This window comes from Kryptolebias marmoratus, linkage group LG15 (assembly GCF_001649575.2).
Source record: "Kryptolebias marmoratus isolate JLee-2015 linkage group LG15, ASM164957v2, whole genome shotgun sequence".
Taxonomy (NCBI): Eukaryota; Metazoa; Chordata; class Actinopteri; order Cyprinodontiformes; family Rivulidae; genus Kryptolebias; species Kryptolebias marmoratus.
The window spans coordinates 216,918-226,067 of NC_051444.1; the positions used below are offsets into that span (position 1 = coordinate 216,918).

General features: G+C 43.8%; 1 protein-coding gene across 1 annotated transcript in view; it reads left to right on the forward strand.

Annotated features, from left to right (window-relative positions):
* LOC108251361 (cell migration-inducing and hyaluronan-binding protein) overlaps positions 1 to 9,150 on the forward strand; it is a gene marked incomplete at its 3' end in the record, with an annotated part of 47,937 nt that overhangs the window by 27,133 nt on the left and 11,654 nt on the right. Inside the window, 10 exon segments of the mRNA XM_037979644.1 lie at positions 2,363 to 2,484; positions 3,342 to 3,489; positions 3,895 to 4,086; positions 4,466 to 4,635; positions 4,732 to 4,941; positions 5,731 to 5,936; positions 6,775 to 6,844; positions 6,997 to 7,125; positions 8,035 to 8,120; positions 8,475 to 8,606. Of these exon segments, the coding sequence (XP_037835572.1) occupies positions 2,363 to 2,484; positions 3,342 to 3,489; positions 3,895 to 4,086; positions 4,466 to 4,635; positions 4,732 to 4,941; positions 5,731 to 5,936; positions 6,775 to 6,844; positions 6,997 to 7,125; positions 8,035 to 8,120; positions 8,475 to 8,606 (1,465 nt within the window).

Here is a 9,150-nt window from a genome sequence, read left to right on the forward strand (position 1 = left end):
GAGCGCTTCCATGGTGAAGTGGATCTGTCTAATTCTTTCACTAAGCAGCTTGTGTTGGGCTTTCTGGAGTATTTCCTCTGCTCTATGTCCTTTGATAGTAGAGTTGAGTTTTAAACTGCTAGGGATGAGTCTTTCCTGTCTGCATCTCAAACTAAAACGAAGATGGTTCCTGTAGTCAGCAAGCTTCCTTGACATCTTCTCAAACTCCCGCACTACTCCTAGGGTGTCCTTCCCAAAGTGCGTGGCAATATGCTGGTGTAGATTCTCAGTCATCCAGGCCATGGTAAATTCAAAAAAAAGTTAAAAAACAAAAACAACTGGACTCCACACTCTCTATTTCTGAATTGAGAAAGCTCCTCGGATGAGAAGCGAAACGTCTTCAGCTACAGAATAGAAGTCCAGTTGTTTTTGTTTTTTAACTTTTTTTTGAAACTTCACACAGCTCCAGGGATTTATTGAAGATCTCGGCGAAGACTGGAGCCACCTGGTCAGCACAGGTTCTGAGGAGGGAGGAGAAGACCCCATCTGGGCCTGGTGCCTTCCTGATTTTCTGTTTGTGGAGGAGATGGCTCACATCCTTGTATATTTTGAGTGGAACCTGAATTCTTGTGGGGGATGTGAGGTGTGAAGGTAGCCATTGGTTCTGGACTGACGTGGGTGATGGGTGAGAATGTGTCCTTTTCAAACCTGTTGTTGAAGACGTTGAGGTCATCAGCCAGGTTTGTGTTTGCATCAACAGGAGGGGATGGTTTTCTGTAACTGGTGATGTTCTGCAGTCCTCTCCACACAGGTGCAAAGTCATTGGCTGAAAACCTGCTGCTCTGATCTCTTTTCCTGCTGGGATAGAGCCCAGTCCCCTTCTATGCATGCCTCCTCCTTAGTCTGACAGAGTTCTCTCAGTTTGGAGTAAAAGCATGGCTTGTTGCCGTTGCACGTGCAGAAGGTCTTGTACGACACACGTCTTCACAGAAGCTGATATATGATGTCATCGTGTAGTCAGTTTATGCAGGTTGTCATATGCAGCTTCAAACACATTCCAATTGGTGAAGTCAAAACAGTCCTGAAGTTCTTGCTTTGGTCCACTCATCCACATTTTACAGTTTGAACTACATGTTCAGCACTTTTAAGTTCCTGCCTGTAGACTGAACCAGGCACTGATCAGTGAGTCCCAAAGCTGCCCAGGAGTTCACTGTTTCATTGGGTATAGTTAAATCCACTTCAGATCGGTCAGCTGGTCAGCCAGAGTTCACAGAGCCTTGTTCACATTTGCCTGAGGTGGGATATAAATTCCGACCAGAAAGAAAGAGGCAAACTCTGACTTTAAATAGAAAGATTTGCAGTTCAGGAAACGTGACTATATTTGGATTGCAGAGCTTAACACAGGGACATTTGTACACCAGCCTTTGTTGATATTGAAATAAATTCCTCTGCATTTCGTTTTTCCTGAAAGCTCCATTAGTCGATCCATGCAGTGGTGTTGGAAGCTTGGTAGATGCAGAGTAATGTCTGAGATGGATTCACTGAACCAGGTTTCAGTGGGCAGCAGAATGTTCTTCTTTATGTTGTTGAGAAGAAACAACTTGTACGTTTTGTTTGGTAGGGAACCGAGGTTCGCCAGGTGAATAGATTAGATGGTGGTCCAAAGTCCCAACTGTTGCTCCCCCACACTTTCCCATCTGTCTCCGGGTCCTACAGAGGGCTGCTGCTCCACCAAACCAGGATTTTCAAAAAACACTGGGTTTCCAAAAAATGCAGGAAAATGTTTGAGGTGGACTGCCTGATGCTTAGCAGATGGTCTCTGTTGTAACTGATTTGATTTGAATGACCAACCATGCAGAATTTAAACAAAAACAAACAGCAAGAGAGCTCAGCACTGAGCTCCATCAAGGATCCCACTGATGTACTTTAAAAAAAACTGCCACGCTGAACTGAACTGACCTGTTGACCTCTCAGAGTGTTTTAGTTTGTTGTGAATTGGGACTCATTTTTTCCTTTTTGGTATTGCGGCTGCCTGGGGGCCTATCCTTGGGTGAGAGGGGTACACCTTGGACAGGTTACTCAGAGACTCAACCAGGCATGCGTACGTAAGGTGACTGTAGATTCTCCAGTTGACCTAACCTGCATACTTTTGAACTGTGAGAAAATGCTGAAGTACCTGGAAAAAGCCCAGAACATGAAGTCTCCACCAGCTCAGAGGGGAAAGTTCAATGAACTTGTTGTCTGTTTTTTTTATAGGACAGAACTGATTTAAGTCCTCTCTGACAGCATCAATGGGCCGCAGGTCAAAGCCTTAATGTAAAAGACTCTGAACCCACATGGACCCCTGAACTGAATGAATCTAGTTTGTCTGTGTGTCCTACAGAGACAGAGTGGACTGACTGGTTTGACAGGGACGATGAAAGGGGATCTGGAGACTGGGAGAAGCTCTCTGACCTGCAGAAGGCTTATCCAGACCAAGTGTGCAGCAGTCCGTTGGATATCCAGGTAAACCTTGACTCTTTAATCATATAGACGTGGGTTTATGTTGGAAAATATAAATAATAAACTGACAGCTATGCTTCAGCCTCAACACTTCTTCACAGAAAAAGGACTGTAGGAGGAAATTATTTTCTAAAATTTCTATCAGTGAATTTTGGGATAATTTGATGTCTAACTGAGTTATTGCATTTTGACTCATCATAAATACATTTATTACTTCGTACTACAGAATACGGGACATTATGAGATCATTATACATCATAACAAGATAACAGCTGGTCTGAGCCGGACTGGGACCAGAACACATTTCTTTTGTCTTTAAACAGTTCCAGTCTCAGCCATTCTTTAAGAAATCATGCTAGCATTATTTTATGAACATTTACACAACCTTTCATTTTACATTAGAGCATTTTTAAGACCAGATCAGTCTTCGATCTGTTATCAGATCTGATCCTTGCATCAGTCTTTGGTCCTGTGCCAGTAAGGATTTATGAGTCAATCTTTAGTCTGTTACCAGTACCAATTCCCAAGTCAGCCTTTTGTCCATTCCTGTACCAGTCCATGAGTTGTCCTTTGGTCCGTTAGCATAAATGATCCAAGAGTCAATCTTTGGTCCATTAACAGTGAGGATTGATGAGTCTGACTTTGGTCTGTCACTAGTACTGATCCATGAGTCGGCCTTTGGTTTGATGGAAAAGTCTAAAACAACAAGAAAATAGTGTCAGCATAAACTCGTATACCAGAGGTGTGGAATCTGTTCTGGTCCTGGTCCGGTTCAGACCTGCTATTAGCTCATCTTTTCATCAGAGCATCTGTCTAATGATGGTCTGATTGATTTCTACTGTTTTTATTTTTGTGTTTAGGCTGAAAGCCACGATGGTGTACCATGCAACCAGACCGGAGATGTTATCTACAAGAATGACAAGAACTATGGCTTCATCTGCCGGAACCAGGACCAGAGTCATGGCATGTGTCAGAACTATAGAGTCCGCTTCCTGTGTGGAAAACTAGGTACATTTATCACTTCCTGTCTGTGGTTCTGACTGCCGAATGTACAAATGTAAATATATTTCCACTTGCAACTGTTTTCCTTTTTCTGTTCAGTTTGTCCTCAGGTCTCTGTGACCTTTAACCCTCCTGTCCTCAGGTCTCTGTGACCTTTAACCCTCCTGCCTCTGCAGTTTGTCCTCAGGTCTCTGTGACCTTTAACCCTCCTGCCTCTCTGCAGTTTGTCCTCAGGTCTCACTGACCTTTAACCTTCCATTCTGCCTGCAGTTTGTCTTCAGCTCTCTGTGACCTTTAACCCTCCTGCCTCTCTGGAGTTTGTTCTCAGGTCTCTGTGACCTTTAACCCTCCTGCCTCTCTGCAGTTTGTCCTCAGGTCTCACTGACCTTTAACCTTCCGGTCTGCCTGCAGTTCGTCCTCAGGTTTCTGTCTCTGTGGACGTGTCGTTGGATAGCAGCATCCTGGATCTTGCGGAGCAGCCAGTAGGTTGGGGACCTAAGGATCGGGTGGTTGTAGCCAGCACAGATTACTCCATGCATCAAGCTGAAGAGTTTACGCTGCTGCCCTGTCCACACTGTCAGCCCAACCAAATTAGGGTCAAAGGTAAGATTCATCTCAGTTTACTGATCACTCTATGGCTTCCTGAAGAGTCCTGAATTTAAAATGAAAGTTTTTCACAGCACCTAATACTGCACACTCTCACTCTGCAATTCCTTTATTAATGCATAACACGCCACCAACATGCTTTCATATCGAGGTCAAAAACCTGTGCAGGTATTTTCCTTCATGGTTCAACATTATCAGCAAAAAGAAATGAAATATGAAATGCTGTTTATCTCCTCTGAGAATTGGTGAGATCAGGCTTTTTATCAGTTCCTTAAGCACAAACCTTTAGATCTGATATTATCTTTAAAAGAACTTTATATGGTTGTCCCTCCTGATGACATATGTTACGTGTGTGTGCGGGCACATGTGCGTCCAGGTAAACCGCAGTTCATCCACATGGGTGAGGAGGTGGATGGGGTGGATATGAGGGCCGAGGTTGGCCTGCTGACCCGGAACATCCTGCTCCGTGGTGAGACTGAGCCCAGCTGCTACGGCCACGAAGCCTGCAAGTTCTTCACCTTTGACCCTTTTGGTGGACATTTGAAGGTACACTGTTGTTAACTGGGTCACCTATAGACCTGTTCCTGAGTCAGTCCGTTTGAGTTTAGATATGATTCTTGTTGTTTTGTCTCTTCTGTCCAGGTGGAGTGGGGATTCAGGGCAGTTCACATATCTGGGGTGGAGCTCCTGCACATGGGCCAGCAAACCATGGGTCACTATCCAGTTCATTTTCACAGGAATGGAGACGTGGATGAGAGAGGAGGCTACAGCCCTCCAACATCTGTCAGCGATGTATCCATTCATCACTCCTTCTCCCGCTGCGTCACCATCCACGCCACCAATGGACTGCTGGTCAGTTCACAGGTTTTAGAGGTTATATGTTGTTTTAATGTCAGGTTTGTCCGTTGAGACAAACATGTAGGATGGGGGAAGGGGAAGGGTTACACTCTGGACAGGGTTCATCACAGGGTCCTCGTTGGAGCCGACAAGCAGTTCTTCTAAGGGTTAAAAATGTGAATGTATAATTTTGAGTTCATAAGTACTGCAGAAGTAATTGAAAGTCATTTAAAATGACAAAATAACATATGTGTGATATTTAGTTCATTTTTATAGCGATTAAGTGCTTAAAATACAAAATTTCCTGAGAGTTTGACTTATATCATTGCTGTCAGGTAGGAGTGTTGAACATTAATGTGGTGGGTGTGGCTAACAGATGTCTGAGCAGTCAGCCAGTCAGATACATGAGGGTGGAGCCACAGTCTTTTGACTCCTCTGTCTTTTTCTCACTTTAGATTTCTCCTTTTTCTTTATTTAATGCGTTTCTAACCACTGTGGTTTTGGTAATCTTTGTAGTGAGTTTGCAGTGGATGTAAATAGTTTGAATTTTCATTCTGTGGATTAAGACAAAGATAATCCTTAGAGCGTCAAGTTTGGCTTCAGTCAATGGAAACTCAAAGTCCTACTGGCATAAATCAGGACACACACCACAACTTAACCCCATCAGCAGAAAATATACAGAACAGTGTGTAAATTAATTTAAAGATTACAAAATAAAATAAGAGATTAAAAGTGAACAGCTAATAACCAAAATAAAAGCTTTGTCCAGAATGTTTTCCGACTGTATCGTGTTTTGACCCCCAGGTCAAGGATGTGGTGGGCTACGACACGCTGGGCCACTGTTTCTTCACAGAGGACGGTCCAGAGGAGAGGAACTCGTTTGTCCACTGTTTGGGTCTGATGGTGAGAGCAGGAACTCTGCTGCCGTCAGACAGAGACAGTAAAATGTGTCGAGGTATCACTGATGGAGCGTACCCCGGATACGTGGCAAACCCCCGCCAGGACTGCAGGTACCATAGTACTGGACCTTTATCAGTCTTCTGTTTCTGAAATGTCCAACCATCCATCCTCCTCCCTATGATTGAAACTAAAGATTCCTGACCAGCTCTTCAGTATCCAATATGGCTGACTTGATAAGAAAATCTGTGATACCTGCGGGAATAAACTTTTAGTTGATTTGTTCCTCATAAATTAGCTGTCCAACCTCCATTAGGAAACACATTTGAACACAGAGAAATCCAGCTTGTGTTACTGAGAACAACTACTGACTAATCCGATGAGTTCACAGCTGGAAGACGGTTAAGTTGGTTCTGATGTCATTCCCAGATCTGAGTTTTGACTTCTGAAGTAAACGAGGCATCAATCTTCTGGGTTGAACTTCAATTTTTTCCTGCAGCTGTGCAGAGAGAGAGATCATTTACCCCCTTTACCTCAAGTTCTAGTAAAAAGTAGCTCATTAAAGGTTCCTCTGAGTAAAAGTTAGTTACCTTTGAACAAAGTGGGGCAGGCTTCTCCTCTTTCAGACCACTCCACAGTGATCAGCTTGTCCAATTATAAACCCAATTAACCAAAACCATTTTGTTAGTTAGGTTTGGATTCCCATTCCTTCCTGTGGTTAGCTTCCACAGATTGTTCCTCTGGCAGCAGGAGTGGTCTGTGCGGCTCCACACCTGCAGTTTCTCTGCTCAGGTTAGGATTTATTAGGAGAGGCAGCAGAGGAGCCATGCAGAGAAATGAAACATTTTACTGCATGTTTGTGGGAAAAACAGTTCGATCATTTTCTTTATTTATGTCTGACTGGTAAAAGCACAGAACTATAACTCTCTTTTTCAATTTCATTTTTAACAGTGCTTCTTCTACTTTCTGGATCGCCAACCCCAATAACAACCTCATCAACTGTTCTGCTGCAGGCTCAGAGGTGGGTTCACGCTCACACAGACACTCAGAACAACAGCCGAACAACACATCAGCTCAGCCTGATCCAAGTGGCCCTCCATCACAGTGAAGGCTGCTCGGTGCAGAGTCATTCATTCGAGCCGTGTGTGTGTGTGTGTGTGTGACCCCCCCCAGGAAACGGGTTTCTGGTTTATTTTCCACCATGTGCCGACGGGCCCTTCAGAGGGTCTCTACTCTCCGGGTCAGAGCGAACACACACCGATGGGACAGTTCAGCAACAACCGAGCCCATTCCAACTACAGGGTGAGTGACAGTACTTGTATTTGAGACGGGCAGCAGCTCCTGCAGCCCGGAAAGAAGATGGACTGATGGAGATGTTCTTCAGTTCTGTGTTGCTTTTTATTTTGCATCAAGTCTAGATCAAAATAACTGAAACAAACACTTCTTGGTTTTTGTTTTTTAGTTTGTTTTTTTTTCCTTTCTGGAGTTTAACACATGGCCTGTGGGTTACTGTTTACCGTTCAGAACTATGGGCTGAAAATTCCTACACTTCTCTTCACGACCTTCTACCTTTGACACTAGTGTGTTTGTTTTACTATCTCAGCTTCTGAGAGGTTAAAAACAACAAAAAAATAACGGTTATCATTTATTTGTCATTGATGCGACAGACACCAATGACTTTCAGGCCACAGCTCCTGGAGGCTGCTGTCTTGTAACCCCTTACAATAAAAATATTACCAGAACCGCTTTCCTTCACCTGATCACCTGATCAATATGACTAAAATTAGAAACATCTTGTTCTAAAATGATGCAGAAAAAATGGTGATAGCTCTCAGTTCGATGGATTTATTCCTGTTTCTTACAGACATGGCTCTCTGTTGATCTACCAGAGAGAGTTTTTAAAACCTGACTTTACTTATTGTTTTTCCTCCACTGCCTTATTTCATCAGCACGAACTGAACAATATGATGAAAGAGTCAGGTCCAAGGAAAAAAGACCTTCAGAGGGTCTGAAGAACTGTTGATCCAGACCACTTTAACAGATTACAGGAAATATTGGATCATTGGAAGGAAAATAATAAAAAAGGAGGATGTGGGGGTTTAAAACCTTTTTGCAGTAAGCTTTGTTTAAATGGACCTGTGAATTTCTAATAAATCTGATTTATTCTGAATTCTGTTTGTTTTCAGCTTCATGGTCTTTATTCTGTTTCAGGCTGGACTGATCCTGGATCATGGAGTAAAGACAACCCGGGCCAACGACAGGGACAAGAGACCCTTCCTGTCTCTGATTGGAGCCAGGTCAGGCTCTGGGGGACATCTTTACTCAAACAAACAGCCAGGGTGGTAAACAGGCTGAGGTCAGGGAAAAGTCATGGAAAGCTCCTATATCCTGGTAGTATTTATCACCAATAAACATCTGAAGCTGGGGTCAAGGAGTGTTCCTCATGTTAGAAATATTTTTAGTTTGTTGTTTGAGCAGGAAATTGATAAAAGCAACAATTTCATCCTGTATGGATCCACAGGAGCATCTGAAGTTAAAATCTGGGTCTTTTATTTTAGATTATCCAACATCACATTTTTGTTTTGAATCTTTGGAGAATATTCAGATTACTGGGTTAATGCCAACAATGTGTTACCTTCCCAACCATGCAGGTATGGTCCACACCAGGATGCAGATCCCTTCAAACCCAGAGTCCCGGCTCTGGTTCATCACTTTGTGGCCTACAAAAACCAGGACCACGGAGCCTGGCTGAGAGGAGGAGACGTCTGGCTCGATGACTGCCAGTAAGTTTTGTTCCTCCAAGTTTGATTAATTATGGTGCAACTGAACACAAAAGAAAATTCTCAAAGTGAGTTTTATAGAAAACAGGTGGTTTTATTTTTGTTTACTGGTTGGTCTTCATACCTACAGTCACCTTTGGTCACAAACTTTGGGTAGTGACCAAAAGAACGGGATCTCAGATACAGACATGATATTTCTCTGCAGGGTAGCTGGGCTCTCCCTTAGAGATGGGATGAGAAGTTTGATTACCTGAGAGGGGCTCAGAGTATAGCTGGGGTGGTTCATCTGGTAAGGACGTCCCCTTAACGCCTCCCTGGGGAGGTGTTCCAGGCATGTCCAGCTGGGAGGAGACCCAGGACACGTTGGAGAGACATGTCTCTCAGCTGACCTGGAATCCTCCTGGAGGAGCTGGAAGAGGAGGCTGTGGAGAGAGATGTCTGGACTTCCTGCTCCAGCTGCTGCCCTCAAGACCCAACCCAGAAACAAGAGACAGATGATGGATGGATGGATGGATGGATGGATGGATGGATGGATGGATGGACAGAC